Here is a 23,914-nt window from a genome sequence, read left to right on the forward strand (position 1 = left end):
CTTTCAAACAATAGTTTGCCAACTCCTGCTCTAAGAGTTTATTATATGAAATACAAGGCAAAAAATATCCCCTCTGGCAAACCTAGTGTTATGCTGATGCATAACAAAAAATACTTTTCTTCTCTCCTTCCAAAATCTGATGTCTGTAGAAAACAGTTTTGATCATTCAATCCAAAAAAGTTTCCTGAGTGCTTGCCAGGTGCAAGACACATTGCTAAGCACTGAGAGGCACCTAAGAAGTCTCTGAACAATAAAAGTAGGGAGAGGCAGGGAGCTGAGAGATGGACAGAGCTCCATCGATCTGGACGGCTCTTACCATTAAGGAAGAGGTAATATTTGTATTGGACTTTGAAAAACAAGTATCATTTGAAACATGAATATTATAGTAAAAGAAAAACACAGAGATAAGGACAAAACCTTAGGGATCAGACATATTATGAGTGAATTTTTTAAAAAGTAGCTCTGGAGTCAGGAAGAAAACCAGGAGTCCCAAGTGCCACTGAAGCCAAGAGAAGAAGGCATTTGAAGCAGAAAAGGGCTTAACACTCTCAATGCGGATACTGGGGAAAAGGTAAAAGCAGGTCAAAGCACTGAGCAAATAGGGACTATCAATGACTTCTTACAGTGTTGTTTTGGTACAATGATAGAGGTGACAGACAAGTTGGGGAGAATAAATAGGGACTAGTCTGAAAGGGACAGTGGTAGAAGAATGGCTTTATAGTGCTTATTCACTATAGAACTAAAGAAATGGGTTCTCCTTTCTTAAAACAAAAAACACTTTAATGAAAGATGCAGCCACCTTCTTAGTAAATTGCTCTAATACGAAACATTCTAATCAGAAAGTTGTCCTTTATACCAATTAAATTCTTATGCTCTTTAAAATCAAATGACCCAATTTATGTCATAACATCGTGTCAATAAAAGATGCATCTATCAGCCAGGCACGGTGGCTAATGCCTGTAATCCCAGCACTTTGAGAGGCAGACGCGGACAGATCACGAGATCAGGAGATCGAGATCATCCTGGCCAACATGGTGAAACCCTGTCTCTACTAAAAATACAAAAAAAAATTTAGCTGGGCATAGTGGTGGGAGCCTGTAGTCCCAGCTACTCAGGAGGCTGAGAAGGCAATTGCTTAAACCTGGGAGGTGGAGGTTGCAGCCAGTGGAGATCATACCACTGCAGTCTAGCCTGGGCTACAGAGCAACATTCTGTCTCAAAAAAAAAAAAAAAAAAAAGCTGCATCTGTCATAAACATTCCAAAAAGACACAGCCAAGAATCAACAAACTTTTCTGGAAGGTGCTATATAAACACACACATGCTCCAAATGGTTAACTGTCCTATTAAATTCCTAAGTGCATGTCTGTCTCTCCTTCATTCTTATAAAATTTATTTCAACATAGTTTGACTTATAAAAATGTAATAAGAATAGTAAAATGAATTTTGAATACTTTTATCCTTCCTTCTTTTTTAATAAACTACTTTAAGAAAAGCGTTCTTTGGCTGAACTTCCTGCTTTTTGTTCTTTGTAATGTAGATACATATAATGCCATTAAATTTTGGCCATCAGTTTAAAAACTGTACTTCAGTTAATGTTGTCCATGATTCAGTCACAAGTTGTAAGAAAGCAAAGTACAATATAAGCTCATTTAACAGAGCTCCTGTTTAAAATTCATCAAGCTTCTTTAATCTGTAAATTGATGTTTTTCACCAACTATGCCCCATTCTCTCCTTTTGAGGTTCCAATTAAATGTATGTTAGATCTTCTCACTTACTATCCTGAATGACTTGTTCTCTTTCTGTAATTTTTATCTCTGTCTATGCATCATTCTAGGTAATTTCTTCTGATCTAACTTCCAGTTCAATATTTCCCTCTTTGGCTATATTTAATTTGCTGCAAAACTCATACACTGAGCTCTTTATTTCGGTTATTGCCTTTTACGGTTCTAGCATTTCTATTTGGTTATTTTTCAGAACTGCTATATTGCTTTTTCTTTTTGATAGTTCCCAATTCTCTGATAAAAATTTTAACCTTGTCAGCCAGGCACAGTAGCTCATGCCTACAATCCTAGTATTTGGGAGGCCAAGGTAGAAGGACCACTTGTGCTCAGAAGTTCAAGGGCAGTCTAGGCAACATAGTAAGACCCCACCTCTATATTTTAAAATTTAAAAATAAATTTAATTCTTTATTTTCCGAGATGGACTCTCACTCTGTTAACCAGGCTGGAGTGCAGTGGCATGATCTTGGATCACTGCAACCTCCACTTCCCAGGTTCAAGTGATTCTCCTGCCTCAGCCTCCCAAAGTGCTGGCATTACAGGTGTTAGCCACCATGTCTGGCTTTTTAAACTTTAAGAATTAAAAAACATTTAAACTTGGCTTTTATTTCTTTGAACACTGTAAGCATAGTTGTTTTTAGTCCAAGTCTGACAACTCTAGTTTATCATATATTTATGAGTTTTAGAAGTCTGTCTGCTTATTGTGATTGGTTTCCTCTTATGCCTAATTATCTTTGACTGTGTCCTGGCCACTCTTGGAGAAAAAGTTCCTTGGTGGACTATTTTTAGACAGAGGGTGATGGTACCTTCTTCCTGAGTTTTCTGTTTGCTATTGCCATATGCCTGAGAACACTACCAGTTCAGAGCCTCTTTCATCCAAGTTCAAGACCTTAGGGTCTATTTCCTCCTTTTAGAACCCTAATAGTTAATTTTTGCACTGACTGGGGACACTCTTTTTAAATAACATCTTTACTTTCCAAATGATTCTTCGGAAAGTTCTATATTTGTTTCATTAACAATTGTCTACTTCACATGATTGTCAAGAATAATGTAATTGCTTTCAGTGCTATATATAAAAGCTATTACAAAATATTAGTATGGCCAACTGAACTGCAATTAGTGTATTAGCATTAAAAGCTTGAGAGGAAGTGACATCTGCTTAGTGATTTTACTTAAACAAGATTAAAATCGTCAAGGAAATATAATGTAGTAAAAAAGGTCCAAGAGCCATGATCAAAATCAAGGGACAATAGCTTTATCCTAAATTCCATTTGCTGTTATGTATTCTGCTATAATAGTGCAATGGGACATTTAGCAATAGATAATCAAGGAAAGATTTTCTGAGAAATTTGAGTTTTGAGAAAAAAATCTAAAGAAGAGCCAAGTGACAAAGAAATAATTTTCAAAAACATTATATAATATGGCTGAATATTGAATCAAATAATAAAACTGGATAATAAAAAAACACAATGTTTTCTTCTTCAAATGAAATAATATGCTTTCTGGCTGGGCATGGTGGCTCACACCTGTAATCCCAACATTTTGGGAGGCCAAGGCAGGTGGATCACATGAGGTCAGAGTTCAAGACCAGCCTGACCTCACCAACATGATGAAGCCCTGTCTCTACTAAAAATACAAAATTACCCGGGCGTGGTGGCGCACACCTGTAGTCCCAGCTCCTCAGGAGGCTGAGGCAGGAGAACCGCTTGAACCTGGGAGGCCGAAGCTGCAGTGAGCTGATATTGTGCCATTGCACTCCAGCCTGGGCAACAAGAGTGAAACTCTGTCTCAATAAAAAAAAGAAATCATATACTTTCTAAATGCTAATCTCCCTTTGCAAGCATTAACAGCTTTTTTAAAAAGTCACAACACTTCAAGTTTCCAGTCTAGCATTAAGGAGCTCTGAAGTTGCCACTCTATCCTAACAAGTGAAAAGCTAAACAAACTAAAACCTTGACAACTCTTTGTAGGTCTGTCAGAGAAGTGAGGGCACAGGACAAACTGCTGCCCCCAAACTGGAGACATACACAGGTGGATACAGAGAATCACAGCAGAGCAGAAACCCCCAGGAGAAACCTCCAGAGAATAGAGAAACCTAACTCTAAGAACTGTTAGAGGCTGTGTGGACAAGTCTAAGAGTTAAAAACTCCAGGGAACCACCTCACAGAGGTTTTTATAGTTTTACCTCCAGGAACTCTACTTGCTCTCCTACTTCCAGCAGGGGGAGGGCTAAAGGAACCATTCTGAAATAGGCCAGGCCACTTTGCTCTTAACAAGGCCTGCCCTCAAGAGAAACTCTTTTACAGCGTTAAACTCTAGTTTAACTTGCTAGAGTTTTTTTCTGAGATGGACTCTCACTCTGTTAACCTGGCTGGAGTGCAGTGGCATGATCTTGGATCACTGCAACCTGAAAGCTTAACAAACCTAGGGTAAGGATGATAATCAACTCCAGCCCCCTCCAGCCATCCACATGGGGGAAGAGAAGTACCTGTCCTAGTGGGCACTAACCTTCCATGTGAAGGAACTCCACCTCAGCTCTCTCCAGCCTTCCACATAGGGGCCCCTGTAACTATCCTGTCCCACCTCACAGGGGTGATGAGAAACATGGGTAACATTCACAGTTCAGTGGCACAAACTCACCAAAGGACTGAGACTAATCACAGAATTACAGAACACTTCCTCTCCTTCCAATCTTACCATCACATCACTAAAGGCCTTTTTACAGGCCAGTACATCATGTCCACATTCAACAAAAAATTACGAGACATAGAAAAAGGCAACACACACACACACACACACACACACACACACACACACACACACACATTTGAAGAGACGGCAAACCTCAGAACCAGAGTAAGAAACGGCAGGGATGTTGGAATTATCAGACCAGAATCTAAAACAATCATGATTAATATGCTAAAGACTCCAACGGATAAAGGAGACATCATTCAAGTATAGATGGAGAATGTAGACAGAGAGCAGGAAATTTTAAGAAAGAATCAAAGAGAAATGCTAGTGATTAAAAACACTGTACCAGGCTGGTCATGGTAGCTCACACATTCAAGACCAGCCTGGCCAACATGGTGAAACCCCATCTCTATAAAAATTAGCCAGGCATGATGGCGGGTGCCTATAATCCCAGCTACTTGGGAGGCTGAGGCAGGAGAATCACTTGAACCCAGGAGGCAGAGGTAGCAGTGAGCCGAGATTGCACCACTGCATTCCAGCCTGGGTGACAGAGCAAGACTCCATCTCAAAAATAAATAAATAAAAACTAAAAACGCTGTAACAAAAATAAAGAATGCCTTTGATGTGCTCATTAGCAGGCTGGACATGGCTGATAAAGAATCTCTGAGCTTGAGGATATGACAACAGAAACTTCCCAAACTGAAAAGCAAAGAGAAAAAAGACTGAAAAAACACAGCAGAATATCCAAGAACTGTGGTTCAAGTACAAAAGGTATAAGGTACACATAATGCAAATACCAGAAGGAGAAGAAAAATAGGAATAGAAACCATATTTGAAGGAATAAAAACTGAGAATTTTCCCAACTTAATGTCAGATTCCAAATTACAGATAGAGGAGGCTCATAGAGTACCAAGCAGAATAAATTCCCCCCAAAAATCTGTACCTAGGCATATCATAGTCACACTTCTGAAACCAAAGATTAAAAAAAAACTGTGAAAGAAGTCAAAGGAAAAAAGCAAATACCTTTCCTACATAGAAGCAAAGATAAGAATTACATTTGACTTTTCCTCAGAAACCATCAAGAAGAGAGTGGAGTGAAATACTGTTGAGAGAAAAAAATTCCATCAACCTAGAATTCTGAACCCTGTGAAATTATCCTTCAAAAAATGAGGGAGAAACAAGTATAAGGGATATGCTAAAAAAGGAGAGAAAGAGAAATTATATATAATGCTCAATTAAAACAAACCAAAAATAGGCAGAAAAAGTGTGGGAGGCAAAAACAGGAACAAAGAACAAGGACAACAAACAGAAAACAGTAACATATAAAATAAACATCCTTCTGAATTCTTTTATCTGGCAAATTAAAAAAAAGAACATATATAATAAACATTAATCCAACTATATTAATCAATAATCACTTTAAACACCATCAGTGGTCTAAATATACCAATTAAGAGACAGAGGGTGTTAGATTTATTTAAAAAACAAAACAAAACAAAACAAAAAACACCCAGACAGTATATTAACTACAAGAGACCCACTTATTTGTTTATTTGAGACAAGGTGTCACTCTGTCACCCAGGTTGGAGTGCAAGGGTGCAATCATAGCTCACTGTAGCCTCAACCTCCTAGGCAAAAAGCAATCCTCCCACCCCAGCCTCCAAAGTAGCTGGGACTACAAGTATGCACCACCATGCCCAGCTAATTTTTAAAATTTTTTGTAGACACAGGGTCCCACTGTGTTGCTTATGCTGGTCTTGAACTCCTGGGCTCAAGCAATCCTCCCCAACCTGGGCCTCCCAAAACACTGGGATTACAGGCATAGGCCATTGTACTCAGCCAAGAGATCCACTTTAAATATAAAGACACACAGAGATTTTTAAAAAGGGATGTCCCAGCATAGACGAGTTCTTAAAAAAGAAAGAAGAGTAAATAAATAAATGGATAAAGAAATACATACCATTCTAACACTAACTGAAAGAAAGTTGAGTAGCTAAATTAATTTCAGACAGAGCAAACTTCAGAGCAAGGAAAGTTATTATGGATAAAGAGGAGCAATACATGATGATAAAAAGGTCAACTGTCCAAGAAGACATAACAGTCCTTAACACACATATGTCTTAAAACTGTGTCAACATACATGAGGCAAACATTGACAGAGCAAGAAGAAACAGATGAATTCACTATTACAGTTGGGAACTTTAACCCCCATATATCAGAAACGGACAGAATCCAGAAAGCATAAAACCAGTGAAGATATAGTGGAACTCAATAGCACTACCAACTGACTGGCTGTAACTGACATCTACAGAATACTTCAACAAGAGTATATTACATGTTCTTCTCAAGCTCACAAGGAACACTGACTAAGAGAGATCACATTGTGGGCCATAAAATACAATGTAATAAATTTAAAAGAGAATCATACAGTGTCTGCTCTCAGGCCACAATGAAATTAAACTTGAAAGTGATAACAAAGATAGCAGGAAAATCCCAAAATAGGTGGAAATTAAACAACACACTTCGGCCAGGCACAGTGGCTCACACCTGTAATCCAAGCACTTCGGGAGCCCGAGGCGGGCAGATCACTTGAGGTTATGAGTTCTAGACCAGGCTGGCCAACATGGTGAAACCCCATCTCTACTAAAAATACAAAAATTAGCTGGGTGTGGTGATGCACACCTGTAATCCCTGCTACTTGGGAGGCTGAGACATGAGAATTGCTTGAACCTAGGAGGCGGAGGTTGCAGTGAGCCAAAATCATGCCACTGCACTCCAGCTGGATGATAGAACCAGACTCAGTCTGAAAACAAATCAAAACAAAACAAAGAAACACACTTCTAACCAACACGTGTGCCAAAAAGAAATCTTAGCTGGGTGTGGTAGCTCACTCTTGTAATCCCAACACTTTGTGAGGCTGAAATGGGAGGATTACTTGAGCCCAGGAGTTAGAGAACAGCCTGGACAACATAGTGAAACCCCATCTTTACAAAAAAATTTAAAAGAAAAATTAGCCAGGCATGACAGTGCACGCCTGTAGTTTCAGCTACTTGGAAGGATCACTTGAGTGAGCCCATGAGTTTGAGGCTGCAATGAGCTATGATTGTGCCACTGCACTCCAGCCTGGGTGACAGAGCGATGAAGCCCTATACCTAAAGAAATTAAAAATTAACTTTTAAAAAGGAAACCTCACAAAAAACACACACACTAAAAACAAAAACAAAAAAACCCACACAAAACACACACACACACACACACACACACACACAAACATCAAGAGAAATTTAAAATATTTTAAGCTAAATGAAAATGAAGATACAACTTATTAAAACGTGTAGGGTGCATCAAAACAGTGCTTAGAGGGAAATTTATAGTATTTAGTGCATATGTTAGAAAAGAAGAATGATATAAAATCAATAATCTAAGCTTCTACCTTAGGAAACTAGAAAAGTAAGAGCAAATTAAATCCAAATTAAGCAGAAGAAAAGAAATAATTTTAAAAATCAGAGCACAAATGAATACAATTGAAAAGAGAACTCAGAAGAGAAACTCAAAGTGCATCCTAATGCAAACTTCGGACTGTGGATGATGATGCGACAATGTAGTCTATCAAGTGTAAACATCTACCAGGGTGGTGTCAGATGCCAATAGTCGGGGTCGTGCATTTGCAGGGATGGGGTATTTGGGAACACTGTACTTTCTGCTCAGTTTTGTTGTGAACCTCTCTTCTCTGTCCTCTAAAAAGAAAAACTGAATTTATCTTTTCAACAACAACAACAACAACAACAAAACGCTAAATTTATCTTTTCAACACTCTTCTAATACTGGAAAACAAAATATTCACTCAAAACAAGCCTCTCCCCTGAGAGTGTTTAAGACTTTAATTGTGCTTTTGTTCCCTTAGGACAGACTGACTAAAGAGCCCCGAGAGGGGCATGGGAGGCAGACTCTACTCTTTGAGCTTGGTAGTAGTCACACTGTTCACTTTATGATTATTTGTTAAACAGTAAATGTATGACTCATGTATGTAAATATATTTTTCAGTAAAAAAGAATGAACAGTATTTTTTACAGTTTCCTTCATAAAAATTTCTCTAACTAAAGCAAACTAAAGATCTCATTTAAATTTATTCATTCTAATTGTCCTTTTAAAGGCTCTAAAGAACAGAGATGGGACAAAACCAAAATGAATGAAATACCTGGGATTCTTATATATAAAATAGAAAAGGTACAAATTCATCTCCTTTTTACATGGCTTATATTTTCCAGGATTTTTAAGTGTCTAAAGAAATGGCACTTTTACACTATCCTTTGATTTTAGACCTACAGTACTTTCCATTCTTTCCCAAATACATCACTGTGCCTTTATTTGTACCATATCACCTTCTCTAATGAGTACATCCTAGGGCTCTGACGCCTCCTCTTCACCCTGCAGTCAGAAGCTATGCTTTTGAACAGTTAATATGGTACCTCTGGTTCAATCTGCTGAGAGCACAATCTTGGAATACTGATTCTATTGCTTAAGACCCCAAATGGACTGTCATTACCTCTCTCCCCAAAAGCGGGCAGCTAATGACCATTCTAATTCTAGCTAGTGAGGGAACAGGTACTTCCAGGCAGTGTGTCTTTAGGTCAGCATGATTTCTCCATTTATAAATGTATCACTGTCTGTGGCTGTCAAACAGTATCTCTTTTTGTTACCTCTTAGATTAGAAATGGACACTCTCTGAGGGGATGCCATCCTATGAATTTGACCTAGGTCTTCTTCACTCATGCATCCTCCTCTTGGAGCTATCTGGCACTCTTCCATAAAAACCACTATAACCAAATACGTTTGTTCCTTTTCAGGTTTGAATAACACAGGAGAATTATTCTGGGTGTCAATTCTTAATTCAGTCTTTCCCAAGGAAAAAAAAATCTTATATTTTAACTAGGAATAACCAGACACTAGTATATTACAGCTGCAACAACTCTCAAAAAAGCTGTACAAAAGAAAAATGTGGCTTCCACCTCCAATAGTCATTAAAGATTTCTTTTTTTTTTTTTTTTTCTTATTAAGGCACCCAGAACACATAATATCATACCAAGCCAACAGAACCAATTTTCTTCATGGAGTAGAATAGCAATTGGCTGTTACTCATTAAATTCTTAGAGCATGAGCAATGACTTTCTTTCTCGTTTTGTTTCTCTTTGAAAAGTAGATGAAGCTGATTTTTTTTCTAAGGCTGCCTCCCATCACCAGCGTTCCTGATCCTTGGCCTATGCAGCTGTTAATATGCTGCACACGTATGCTTAGGCTCCTTAACAACCAATGCGGGTAACCTTTCTGTTTACTCCAAGTCCGTTCCTATCTTGTTAGTGAAATTGATTTTTTCTTTCTAAACATAATAATTTCATAACATACAAAAACTATATAAATAAAGTCCACTGGTTTTCTAAATCCTTTTTTTTTATTTTAAGGGCTTCACTGGCCATGGAGTCACGTTTTAATTGAGAAAGACATGTCCATTCATGGTAATGCCAAAAGGTGGGTGGACTAATACTTCACAAACATAGTTAATTGCCTATGTTGGGGTTGGGAGGTAACTGTTGAGGCCCACAATTTACCTTTACTTTAAGAAAGAAGTTAATTCCCTTGATTGAACATAGGTGATAGGTTATTTTTCTGGAACTAGTGATTAAGGAGTAAAACATTAGAAACTATACTAAAGGGTACTTCGTCATAACTATCTGTGGTCAAAGGCACTTGTCCATAACTCGCGCCATGGTTTTTATATTCTAATTGCCTATTAACTATCTGTTTCTCTCATGGACTGGAAGCTCCTAGAAGGCTGGGATTGTATCATAATGACTGTTTCTCATCTTTAGGGCGCATAGTCTGGCAGATGGTATACAGTCATTAAGTATTTCTGTTAGTGTTGGTATTATATTCAGTACAAAAGTCTAATTATTAACTAGCTACGGTTTTAGACTAATTGGCACACTCACTGCCCCACCATTTATTAAACAAGTTTTAATTGGACATTATCCCAGTTCAGGCAGATATGCCCAATGTCAAGTATGTAATGTTCTCTACCTAAACACTGAGCATCTTTATGGGAGGCAGCAGAAAACAATGCTCAGTTAGTGAGTTTTGAGTCTTTTTGCTCTGATTCAGACTCTGCTACTAACTAGCGGTACCTCTGGCAAGTCACTTTACCTTAGTAGATCTCGTGTCAGAGATTAAAGTGGGGAATTGGACTAAATGGTCTCTAAGAACCTAGCTAGGTCCGGCACTAAAAGTGACTGGGGTTTGAATTATTAAGGGTATACTGATACAGCAAGTCCTTGTCAACACTAGAGGGAGCTACATTCATGTCATCACTGGGGTGGTTCAGAAGATTTCTGTAAAAAGCATTTTTAAATGGAAAACTTACTTTGCAGAATAAGAGAAATTCCATACCAAGGTTAAAGGTCCACACTCATACAGCCACCCAACAGGCTCTCTCATCATCCCACTCTTACAGATGTCGAAGCACCTCACACCTGACTTGCACCAACACACAAGGCTTCAGTTTTAATTCCATGAAAAGCCAGTTGGCTTTGAGCCATTCCTAAAGATTTCTTTCCCCATTCAGTCTATTTTCTTTCTTAACCAAATTAACAAGAACAAAAAGCAAAGTAATTCATGATGATACTGGAAAATCCCCAAAGAAGGGAGATAAAAGATAAAGATTCATATCACACCGAAGCTGAAGCCTGGGAAAAACAGTAAAGTTAACTACAGCTGAATTCATTAGCAGCCTGCCACTCAAACGCAAAGCTACCTCAAAAACAAGAAACTACTCAAAAAGAGAAAATGTATCAAGGAAAGGAAGGACTTTGGCATAGCTCTGCAACGTGGGTGCTGGAATGCCTGTCTGAGTTGATGGCTGGCACTGCCCTATTGGGCTCCACGGTAAGCAGTCACAGCTGTTGAAGAGTGATATCATTAATTAAGGCAATGGGGTCACATTCAGTATTGGGCAAGAAACTGTAAAGCGACAAGATAAGGGAATGGAGGATGGGATAGGGAAGAAAAAGTACAAGCATTTCTCAAGCTAAAGCTTATTCTGATGTTATTATATACTTCCCTTCCACCTCAGCAAAACACCCACAGCCTTGAGAATGACCTAAACCCTTACAGAGCAAATGAAAAAAAGACTTGAAAACCTCTCCATTAGTATCAACTTATGTTTCTCTTTGTCCAGAGGAATGATGGCATGTTAACCTGATAGAGAAGGCATAAATCATGAATATTGCAGAAGGGTAGTCTGTTGGAGAAAGATAAAAATAATCCTGAAGAACCCCTTTACATACATTTTGTAGATTAATTCAACACTTAGAAAGGCAAAGCCTCAACAGTCAGAAATGCACCATCTACTTTTTAGGACATAGGCTGTATCTGAGTCAAAATGGATTATAAAGCCACTTCAGAGACTGACTTTGTGCGTCAAGAGAAAAATCTGTTGGAACAAGACAAATAATTATTTTCTACTTAAAAAAATGCAAACTCAAACCTCCAGAGGTAAGTACAGAGTAAAACTTAGGTTGAAATCAACTTATTTCTATGAATCCAAGTAGCTGGAATACATAATTGTTTCTTTTTTTTTTTCTTTTCATCAGTGTTTTCTTAAATCACCAATTTCAGGCAGGGTGCAGAGGCTCACAACTACAATTTCAGTACTTTGGGAGACAGAGGTGGTAGGATCACCTGAGCCCAGGAAGTCAAGGCTCCAGTAAGCTGTGTTTGCACCACTGCATTCCAGCCTGAGAAACAGAGCGAGACACTGTCTCAGATAAACAAACAAACAAACAAACAAATCAATTTCAAGTACTCTAGAAGTGCCAAAGCCTTAAGAGGACCACCTACTTTTCCTTTCTTACCCTTTAGATAATTAAATTTTAACAAGTATGAGACAAGGTATGAAGAAGTATGAGAAAAATATACTGTATTGTTAAAAGGAGAACTATTATTTTTCCTCCCTTATTTAGGACACGTGCCAAAGGATTTTCAATTCACTCTGCTTCATACTGACCTTTAAAATGTTTCGGCCATCAAATGATTCTCTTTCCTTGAAGATGTATTTGCCATCTGGTGTGTAGAGATTGTACCTGCCTTCAGCTGTAAATATTCCAAAGATAATGTTAGAAGCTTAGGTTAGTTGGTTGTTTTCTCTTGGATTTCTATAGGTACATAGGTACAACTAGAAAAATTTTCATATACTACCTGGAAAGTGGCATAATGCAGAGGAAAAACGTCAGGCTATGAATCGAGAGACTTGTCTTCTAGTCTCAGTTCTGTCATAGATTCATTCAATATACATTTACTCATTAATTTATTCATTTGACATTCTCCAGGCACTAACTGTATATTCCTAACTATGCAACTAGCCACATTCTTAAGCAAATTATGTCTCTATCATAGACCTTAGTTCTTCACTGACAAAGTGAGAGGTAGGACTGAGTAATTTTCAAAGGTTCCTTACGTTCTACAGACCTAAGATAAGGGGCATATAATTAAATATGTAAAAATAAATAAGAGTTCACACATTAGCCAGTCAAAACTGCTAGCAATCGTGCTCTGGGCTGATTTAAGAACTTCCCCCAAAGGAAAAAGAGCCCTTTAGTTGCAATCAAAGGTATCCTTACAGACATTCTACACAGGAATGCCCCAAATCTAAGATCTTAGGCTGAATCAAGCTGTGCTCTAGCTTCTTGAGTTAATTTGGGTTGCGTATCTCAAAAGAGATCCTTAAAGGTTGGCAATAAAAAGAATATCAAAGGAGAGGGAAACAGGAAAGAAAAATATGTAACATCATTTCATGTCCTTTTCAAGTAAAAATTCAATACAGGAGAGTCCAGAGTACAAAACATTCAAAGTATCCTCAAGAATTAACTCAGAATATTTTCTGAAATATTAACCATTTCTTACTAACTGACAGACATTCAAAAATACTTATTTCCACCTTTAAGTATGTTCTTTTACTTTTATAAGTAAGGAGTATATGAAGCCAAAATTGATCAAATATATCTAGAGTTTTAACAACTCCATGAACATAATACATAATACATTTCAGCTAGCCCACTGGAGTTGTACACGGGTAACTATGGAACTATTTCTCTAATGAGATGAATGCTCTTAATCAAAGATCCCAATCCCATGCATATTTCACAACTTAAAAATAGGTCCCCTGTTAAGAGAAAAAGACTGTGTGAAGTTGCAAAAGAAGAACAAATTAATACCAAATAAATATCAAAAAGTGGAAACAACACAAATGTCCACCAATTGATGAATGGATACATAAAATGTGGCATATCCATACAATGGACCATTATTCAGCCATAAAATAATGAAGTACCAGGCACAATGGCTCACATCTGTAATCCCAACACTTTGGGAGGCTGAGGCAGAAGGATTGCTTGAGCCCAGGAGTTTGAAACCAACCTGGGCAATATAGTGAGAACTCGCCTCTATAAAAAAGCTTAAAAATTAACTGTGTGTAGTGGCATGCGCCTGTAGTCCCAACACTTAGGAGGCTGAGGCGGGAGAATCTCTCCAGTGTGGGAGGTGGAGGTTGCAGAGAGTCGAGATCACTCTACTGCACTCCAGCCTGGACAACAGAGACCTTGTCTCAAACACACACACACACACACACGCACGCACACACACACACACACACACACAGAAAAAAAAAAAGAATGACGTACTTATATGTTATATCATGGATGAGCCTTGAAAACATTATGCTAAGTGAAAGAAGTCAGCCACAAAAGATCGCATACTGAGTGATTGTTTACATGAAATGTCCAGAACAGGCAGCTCTATAGAGACACAACGTAGACTGGTGGTGCCTAGGGCTTGGTGGAGGTTGGAGGAGGGCAGGGTGAGAGGGGTAGGAAGAAATGGCAAGTGACTGCCAATGGGCATGGAGTTTAATTTTAGGGTGATAAAAATGTTGAACTGATTGTGGTGATGGCTGTACAACTTTAACCATACTAAAAGCCACTAAATTACATATATCAAGAGTAAACTATATAGTATGTGAACTATATCCCAATAAAGCGATTATATTTTGAAAATCTGCAGTTAGAGGGATAACCAGACTGTGAACACACAACATTCTCTTATATAAACCTCCAGTACTAACTGAATATAAACCTGGATCCATAGAACCTAGAATATACAGATTCCTATATAACTGAACTCTTTCTATGTGAAGAGATTAGTTAATAATGGACCATGATATAGTTTTAAGAGTTCTGGACAAATATTTAAGTACTAAGACAAATGCAAAATGTACTGACAGCTAATAAATGTCTAATAAAATACTGTCTATACCTGCACTGTCCAAAACAGTAGCCACTATCGATGTGGTTATGTAAATTTTAATTAAAACTAAAAATAAAAGTTCACTTTTACAGTCTCACCAGCCACCTTTCAAGCAATCAATAACCACATGTATCTAGTGGCTACCATATTAGACATCACAGATACAGAATACTTCCATTATCACAGACAGTTATCTAAAATACAATATATGTCTTCTGAACCAATAAATTTAGAGTACACTTACAGAGTTCTGAAACTCTGCCTTTACATAATGATGTTAAAATATACAGAGGATTCTCACTGTTTTCCAAAATTAAAATATACTGTCCCAAATAAAACAAATAGCACAAACCTAGTTAAATATTTCCATTGGACAAGCTACATTATAATACCTAGGTATCTAAAATATTCCCACTTCCTGTATTATTACTTCCTGAAGGAAAGAAATATGCTCAACTGGGCTGGGTGCGGTGGCTCATGCCTGTAATCCCAGCACTTTGGGAGGCTGAGGTGGGTGGATCACAAAGTCAGGAGTTCAAGACCAGCCTGACTAACATGGTGAAACCCTGTCTCTACTAAAAATACAAAAATTAGTTGGGCATGGTGGCAGATGCTATAATCCCAGTTATTCGGGAGGCTGAGGCAGAAGAATCACTTGAACCCAGGCAGGGGTGGAGGTTGCAGTGAGCCAAGATCACACCACTGCACTCCAGCCTGGGTGACAGAGTGAGATGAAAAAACAAAAAAAGAAATATGCTCAACTGGAACAAGTTCAAAGTTTTAGATTTTATTACCTACCCAAACAAGAGTATATATATAGTCTTTGACTGAGTTATCTGAAGCTCTTTTAATCTCAGTGTTCTCAAAAGTAAAAGAGATTTATTCATAATTTTTAAATAAAATTCAATATGGCATCACAAAATAGTAATATTTTAGAACTAATAACTAGATGGCTACATATTTCTTGGTCCTACAATGGCTCTAACCAAATGGGGTTAATATCAAATGATTTCCAGCTGGGATCTTTGGTACGTATCTGAGAGAGATTAAAAAACGTGCCTTAACTAAAGGGAACACACAAATTGGCCTAATTAAAAACTTACAGTCAATGCTTCAAGTCCTGATGAAGTTCTTTTCCCACCTAGATTTCCGATTTCTTTCTTTCTTTTTTTTTTTTTTTTTTTTTTTTTTTGAGACGGAGTCTTGCTCTGTCACTCAGGCTGGAGTGCAGTGGCACGATCTCAGCTCACTGCCACTGTAACCTGCCTCTTGGGTTCAAGTGATTCTCCTGCCTCAGCCTCTCATTACAGGCATATGCCAACACGCCTGGCTACTTTTCGTATTTTTAGTAGAGATAGGGTTTCACCACATTAGCCAGGCTGGTCTTAAACTCCTGACCTCAAGTGACTCACCTGCCTCAGCCTCCCAAAGTGCTGGGATTACAGGCATGAGCCCTAGATTTTCTAAAACCAAGGTTGGGGCCCAAGAAAGGAAATGAAACTGGAATACGTGATCTTGGTGCTAGTGTATTTTGAACCACAGGTCTTGCAAGAAACAGCTGCATATGGCTTGAACTTGTAACTTCTGATCAGAGGTTGAAGGTACTAGAGAAGCTTTCACTTTGGAGGTAGGACAGACAGAAAAGAAAAATTCTTTTTGAAATAAATACCCAAATCAAGGATTAAAACAAGGCAGTTTTATAAAAAGGCTCAGAGTCCATGAAGAAAAAATTTATTATCCTAACATAAGGTTTATCAACCTCTGTGCTATTGACATTTTGGGAAGAAGATTTCTTTGTCATGGGGGGCTGTCCCATGCATTGTAGTGTTAAGACAGCACCCACTAGGTACCAGCAGCAACCCATCTCCAGCTCCCTAACTATGATAACCAAAAATGTCTCCAGACAATGCCAAATGTTCTCTGGGGGCAAATCACCCCTAGTTGAGAAACACTGATCTAACATTTACTAGCTCACCTTCCTTTCTTTTCCCTCTTAAAAAAAAAAAAAAAAAAAAAAGCCACCAAGTATTGCATGTGACATACTTATGCCAAAAATTTATTCACTGTTTATATAAAATTTACCAGAGCATCCTGCATTTTTATTTGCTAAATCTGGCGATCCTATGTGTGACAGAAATAAATGATCTGGAAGCCACAGTCCCATGCTTTATATGTTCTTGCCCACTTCTACCATGCTCATCAGCATATGCTAAGAGGTCTAGAAAACAAGATATATCAGAGATTCTTTGATAGTCCATTCTATATAAACCTCAGAGATACCGCAAGGCTGCTGATCACAAACTGTGCTATAGTTCTCTGGGAAACTTACCATTGGGGTCTTTCCTGAATAGTGTATTCATGACTGTAGCATGCAGTTTCACACTATTCCACTCTTTCACTATTAGTCCAGATGCCTGGAAACGTTCCAGCACTCGATCAACTAACTCTTGCAGTCTGGAGAAATTGGAGAAAAGTAGTAGAGAAATCTTAGTAAACTTCTGAACATGTGATTACTAATTCAACCATGTTTATAGAGCATGTGCTCTGTGCTAATCACTATACAAAGGCCTGCATCACAAGAGGAAGAGGAGGAGACTATCTCCCACCACCATGGAGCTAAAGCTCACTGTCTTGTTTCTCTGCTTGACAGATAGTAGAGATAAATGATGGCGATATATTATGGCGAGTGTGAAGGGAGTGATCAGCTCTACATGGAGAGGGCCAGGTTTCCACAGGAAGTTTAGACATAGTCTGGACTGATCATTAAAGACTTGTAAATAACACCAGGGAAGGAAGGGCACTTCAAGTAGAAGAAGAAGCAACATATGCAAAGATGCCAAGGGATGTAAGATCAAAGCATATTCAAAAAACTGTCAATTATTTATAATACAGCTATAACAGAGAAAGAAAAAAGGGACCATAGAGATGAGCTAAGTCTATAAGTAGTGGTCAGATTTAGGGAAACCACAGAACGACTTTCGAAAGGGAATAATGTGGCCAGGTGTGGTGGTTCACACCTGTCATCCCAGCACTTTGGGAGGCTGAGGTGGACGGATCGCCTGAGGTCAGGAGTTCGAGATCAGCCTCTGACCAACATGGTGAAACCCTATCTCTACTAAAGATACAAATTAGCCAGGTGTGGTGGCATGCACCTGTAATCCCAGCTACCTGGGAGGCTGAGGCAGGAGAATTGCTTGAACTCAGGAGGTGGAGGTTGCAGTGAGGCAAGATCATGCCATTGCACTCCAGCCTAGGCAACAGAGCAAGACTCCATCTCAAAAAAAGAAAAAGAAAGAAAGGATGTCGTCTGATGTCCATTTTTGAAAGCTGATTCAATAGCAGAGTGGAAAAGGCTTTAGAAGAGGAATAGCTACAGAAGCCAGCTAGGTGGCTATTTCAACAGTCAAAATAACATCACCATGATGTGTCAGGCACTGTTCTAAGCACTTTTTATCTGTTAAATCACTTAATCCTCATAACCAATTATTATCCCTATTTTACCAATACAGAAACCAAGGTACAGAGAAGATACAAAACTTGACCAAGGTCATAAAACTAAGTGGCAAATCAAAAATTAGAATGGGCGGGGCACAGTGGCTCACATCTATGATCCCAGCACTTTGGGAAGCTGAGGCAGGTGGATCACTTGAGGTCAGGAGTTTGGCCAACATGGTGAAAACCTGTTTCTACTAAAAATACAAAAATTAGCTGGGCATGGTGGCACACACTTGTAATCCCAGCTACTTGGGAGGCTGAAGTGGGAGGATCACTTGAACCCAGGAGGTAGAGGTTATACTGAGCTGAGACTGCACCACTGCACTCCAGCCTGGGTGACAGAGTGAGACTTCATCTCAAAACAAAACAAAAAAGAAAAACAAAATTAGAATGTATGCAGTCTGGCTTCAGAGTCCATACTCCTAAGGACTGTACCATAAAGAGAAAAATGAGGACAGGAATGGTGGCTCATGCCTACAATCCCAGCACTTTGGGAGGCTGAGGCACAAGGATTGCTTGGGCCAGGAGTTAGCCTAGAGAATATAGTAAGACTGTGTCTCTACAAAACATTTTTAAAAGTTAGCCAGCCACGGTGGCATGTGCCTACAGTCCTAGATAACAGGAGGCTGAAGCAAGAGGACTGCTTGAGCTGAGGAGTTTAAGGCTGCAGTAAGCCATGACTGCATCACTGTACTCTAGCCTGGGTAACACAGCAAGATCCTATCTCAAAAAGAAAGGGGTTGGGGAGGGAATAATGAAGATCTGAACCAAGCTTGTCCAACCTGTGGCCCAGGACAGCTTTGAATGCAGCCCAAAAGAAATTCTTTAACTTTCTTAAAACTGTAAGATTTTTTTTGTGTGATTTTTTTTTTTCTCTCTCAACTATTATTAGTGTTAGTGTATTTTATGTGTAGTTCAAGACAATTCCTTCTTCTTCCAGTGTGGCCCAGGGAAACCAAGATTGAACACGCTGACTAAATTATGGTGGGGCAGTGAAAACTGAGACAAAGGAATGGGTTCACAAGAGCTATATGAGAGAGAAGCTGGTGCCCATTCGGATCTGGCTGTGTTATGGGAGAGGAAGTGGTTGAGAATGACTCCCAAGTGTTGCCCTAAATGACCAGGTGGCTCATCAACCAAGGTGGGAGGCTGTGGGAAACAACTGCTTATTGTCCTGCTGTGTTACCTTGGGGAGGAGGTTAATATTGAGCAGGATTTTGCATATGTGGCACGGGATGCGCGAGAGATGGAAATATAGGCTAGGGACTCAGGAGAAAATCTAGGCAAATGACAGATTTGGGAGTTGTCAGTGTAGCAACAGTGGTCAAAAGCATGGGACAGATGCAGTCACAGGGGTTGGAGGGCATATTCAGAATAAGCCAAGAAGAGAGCTACAGACAGTGCCCTATGCAATGCTTCTGTATAAGGAGCAGAGAAGAAACCAGCAAAGACAACTTATAAGGATGAGGAAATGATATCTGAGATGGGTATACGCTAAGTACAACTGAGGAACAGAAAGGATGCCAGTATCTGGGGTGAAACTAGAAAGAGAGAAGGGATGAGGTCGGAGAGGTGTGACCAGGTTACCCGAAGCTCTCAGGCCCGTGGAAGGCCTTTGGTAGTTACTCTGAGTGAGGTGAGGAGCTTCCAGAGGGTGTTTGGCAGAAGACTGACATGATCTGGCTGCTCTGTGGAGGACTGACAGCAGTGGAAGCAAGATAGAAGCAGGAAGTCATTTAGGAGGCTTTGACAACCACTCAGGTAACTGGGACTGTGGCACTGAAAGTGGTGGGAAATGAGCTTCCCTGGTATAAGGGAGTCAAAGAAGAAGGTGATTCTAAAAGAATTTTTGTTCTGAGCAACTGAGAGATTGAATATCAAAGAACACAATACACTCAAGGACTGAAGAAAATATGTAGAAAGAGAAGGGCAGCAATGAAATGGAAGGGCAGGCTGCAGCCAAGCTGTGAAGGTCCTAGGGGTCAGGCAGGATTGGACTCTTATTTGGTAGGCCACAGGAAACCAAGGGTTGTTTTTTTGAGACAGAGTCTTGCTCTGTTGCCCAGGCTGGAGTACAGTGGTGCAACCTTGGCTGACTGCAACCTCCGCCTCCAGGGTTCAAGTGATTCTCCTGCCTCAGCCTGCCGAGTAGCTGAGATTACAGGTACATGCCACCACACCCGGCTAGTATTTTGTATTTTTAGTACAGACAGGATTTCGCCATGTTGGCCAGGATGGTCTTGATCTCCTGACCTCATGATCTGCCTACCCTGGCCTCCCAAAGTACTGGGATTACAGGCATGAGCCACTGTGTCTGGCCTGTTTTTCTTTTTTTAAGAGATATGATCTCACTTTGTTGCCTAGGCTAGAGTGCAGTGGCACAATCACAGCTCACTGCAGCCTTGAACTCCTGGGCTCAAGCTATCTTCCTGCCTCAGCCTGCCGAGTTGCTGGAATTACAAGTGCAAGCCACCATGCCCAGCTATTTTTTTCAAATTTTTTTGTAGAGATGGGGTATCACTACATTGCTCAAGTCTTGAACTCCTGGCCTCAAGTGATCTTCCCTCCTTAGCCTCCCAAAGTGCTGGGATGACAGGTGTGAGCCACCATTTCAGACCACCAATGATGATTTTTAATTTTTAATTTTTTTTTTTTGAGACGGAGTTTTGCTCTTGTTACCCAGGCTGGAGTGCAATGGCGCGATCTGGGCTTACCGCAACCTCCGCCTCCTGGATTCAGGCAATTCTCCTGCCTCAGCCTCCCGAGTAGCTGGGATTACAGGCACCTGCCACCATGCCCAGCTAATTTTTTGTATTTTTAATAGAGACGGGGTTTCACCATGTTGACCAGGATGGTCTCGATCTCTCGACCTCGTGATCCACCTGCCTCGGCCTCCCAAAGTGCTGGGATTACAGGCTTGAGCCACCGCGCCCGGTCACCAATGATGATTTTTAAGAAGCAAGAAACACAAGAAAAAACTAAAAGCATGGAAGCCAGTTCAGAGAAATATTGTACTTCCTTATATAGCTATCTTAATCTTTTTCCCCAATTACAAAAATAGTACAAGCTCATTATAGAAAATATGCAAAGTACAGAAAAGCATAAAAAGGAAAACATAACCTCACCATAAACACTTAACCTTTTTGTGTTAAGTGCGTATCTACAGATGATGTTATGTAATCAGGAAAAAATTTCAGTTAAACTGGTTTTAAAAGTTTCTGATTAACACCATCCCAGAACCATAATATTTCTTCTACCGTTTTTTTTTGTTTTGTTTTGTTTTGTTTTTTTTGAGACAGGGTCTCACTCTCTTGCTAGACTATAGTGCAGTGGCATGATCTCAGCTCATCACAACCCTCCACCTCCCAGGCTCAAGCGATTCTCCTGCCTCAGACTCACAAGTAGCTGGGATTACCAGTGGGCACCACTACCATCGGCTAATTTTGTATTTTTAGTAGAGATGGGATTTCGCCATGTTGATCAGGCTGGTCTCGAACTCCTGACCTCAAATGATCCACCTGCTTCACCTCCCAAAGTTCTGGGATTACAAGTATGAGCCACAAGTCCTGGATGAACCATATTTCTAAATACCGTAACTTAGATCTGAATATAACCATGCACCACAAATTGCACCTTGATTACAAATCACAACAGAATAATTCCTCACGTTCCCCCTTCTTCTCTTAAAGAAAAAAAAGTAGACAAGGAATTCAGCTATAAAGAACTGAACATGAAACACCGAGCATGAAATACTGGAGTAAGTAAACTAAACAGACTACATGAAAGAACTTAGTTCCCGCCTTTTCTTTTGGGAAAACTAGGATTTCTGACAATTTACAGACTCAAAACTTTGAAGAAACTGATGTCCTTTAAAAAGTTCTAGTGTAGCTGGGTGCAGTGTTCTAGTGCAGCACTTTGGGAGGCCGAGGCAGGCCAATCACCTGAGGTTGGGAGTTCAAGACCAGCCTAACCAACATGGAAAAATCCTGTCTCTACTAAAAATACAAAAGTAGCCAGGTGTTGCATGCCTGCAATCTCAGCTAAATCAGGAGGCTGAGGCAGGAGAACCACTTGAACCCAGGAGGCAGAGGTTGCAATGAGCCAAGATTGCGCCACTGCATTCTAGCCTGGGCAACAAGAGCAAAACTCCGTCTCAAAAAAACAAAAAACAAAAAAAAATTCTAGTGTAACCTGCTCTTTTACACAGGAGGAAATGATGCAGAGAGGTTCAGTTGCTCAGACAGTGACAGAGGAACCAGAATACAAGTCTACAGGCAGCCTGTCCTGTTTCCGTTTTCTTTCTTTCTTTTTGAGACAGACTTACTCTGTCACCCATTCTGGAGTGCAGTGGTATGATCTGGGCTCACTGCAACCTCCGCCTCCCAGGTTCAAGCAATTCTCATGCCTCAGCCTGCCAAGTAGCTGGGATTACAGGAACCCACCACCACACCTAGCTAATTTTTGTGTTTTTACCAGAGACGGGGTTTCGTCATGTTGGCCAGGCTGATCTCGAACTCCTGACCTCAGGTGATCCGCCCACCTTGGCCTCCTAAAGTGCTGAGATTACAGGTGTCAGCCACTGTGCCCAGCCTGTTCTGTTTTCAGTTGACTGTGCACTCCATGAAGGCCAGCTCTTTGTCTTACTCACTGTTTTATCTCTGCACCTAAACTAATGCCTGATTGGCACATAATCAGCGCTCAACAGTCTTCACATGAATTCATGAATGAATTCATAGACAGTAAATATTTTGGAATTCTGTTAAGAGAAGTTAAGGGTACTTGGACATAATCACTAAACTTCAGGTTGACAATATGTCACTATATTTCTAACAGTATATTATTTCAATTCTTACTTTATTGACCCTTTCCTGTTTATAAATAAGTCCCAAAACTTCTCTATGCCTTTGCTTCCTAATAAGCAAATTAAAAATAACATAAGGTTGCTACAAAAAAGGAAATGAATTATTCTTAAGCAGCTTTATCACTTAGATAGTGTTTTGGATTTGAAAACAGAAGCCAGTTATTAATGCATTAAATCTAAGCTCTTAGTTTGAAGCCCTGCAATGTTACAAAGTTCAAGCATTCCAGCACCGTCTTTACAGATAAGGAGTTTGTGCTGCAGAATGATCACTGACTCCCCAGGAAGTACAAATTTCAGGCTTTTGTTTGAACTTTTCCTCCCAATTTAATTCAGCTCCATCCAATTAATGCTTCCTGAGGCCGAGTGCGGTGGCTCATGCCTATAATCCCAGCACTTTGGGAGGCCAAGGCAGGTGGATCACGAGGTCAAGAGATTGAGACCAGCCTGACCAACATGGTGAAACCCCGCCTCTAATAAAAAACACAAAAATTAGCTGGGCGTGTGGCACGCGCCTGTAGTCCCAGCTACTCAGGAGGCTGAAGCAGGAGAATTGCCTGAAACTAGGAGGCGGAGATTGCAGTGAGCTGAGATTGTGCCACGTGATCAATTTATGTAAAATGATATGCATAGACAATGATTCTCAGTATTTGCTCTGGGGAGAAAAATTTGAGAGTCAGAGCAAGGGGGAAAAAAGCTGTTTAACTTTCACTTCACCCATTTGTAAGATTTTATTTTTAC

General features: G+C 39.8%; 1 protein-coding gene across 7 annotated transcripts in view; it reads right to left on the reverse strand.

Moving 5' to 3' along the window:
• Positions 1-23,914, reverse strand: part of ASCC1 (activating signal cointegrator 1 complex subunit 1) — a 141,882-nt gene that overhangs the window by 32,615 nt on the left and 85,353 nt on the right. For all 7 annotated transcript variants that reach the window (XM_074382365.1, XM_039477869.2, XM_039477868.2 and 4 more), the window contains 2 exons: positions 17,150-17,274; positions 12,527-12,612 (listed from right to left, as the gene is read on the reverse strand). In XM_074382365.1, the coding sequence (XP_074238466.1) occupies positions 12,527-12,612; positions 17,150-17,274 (211 nt within the window). The remainder of the gene's footprint in view (positions 1-12,526; positions 12,613-17,149; positions 17,275-23,914) is intronic.

This window comes from Saimiri boliviensis, chromosome 12 (assembly GCF_048565385.1).
Source record: "Saimiri boliviensis isolate mSaiBol1 chromosome 12, mSaiBol1.pri, whole genome shotgun sequence".
Lineage (NCBI taxonomy): Eukaryota > Metazoa > Chordata > Mammalia > Primates > Cebidae > Saimiri > Saimiri boliviensis.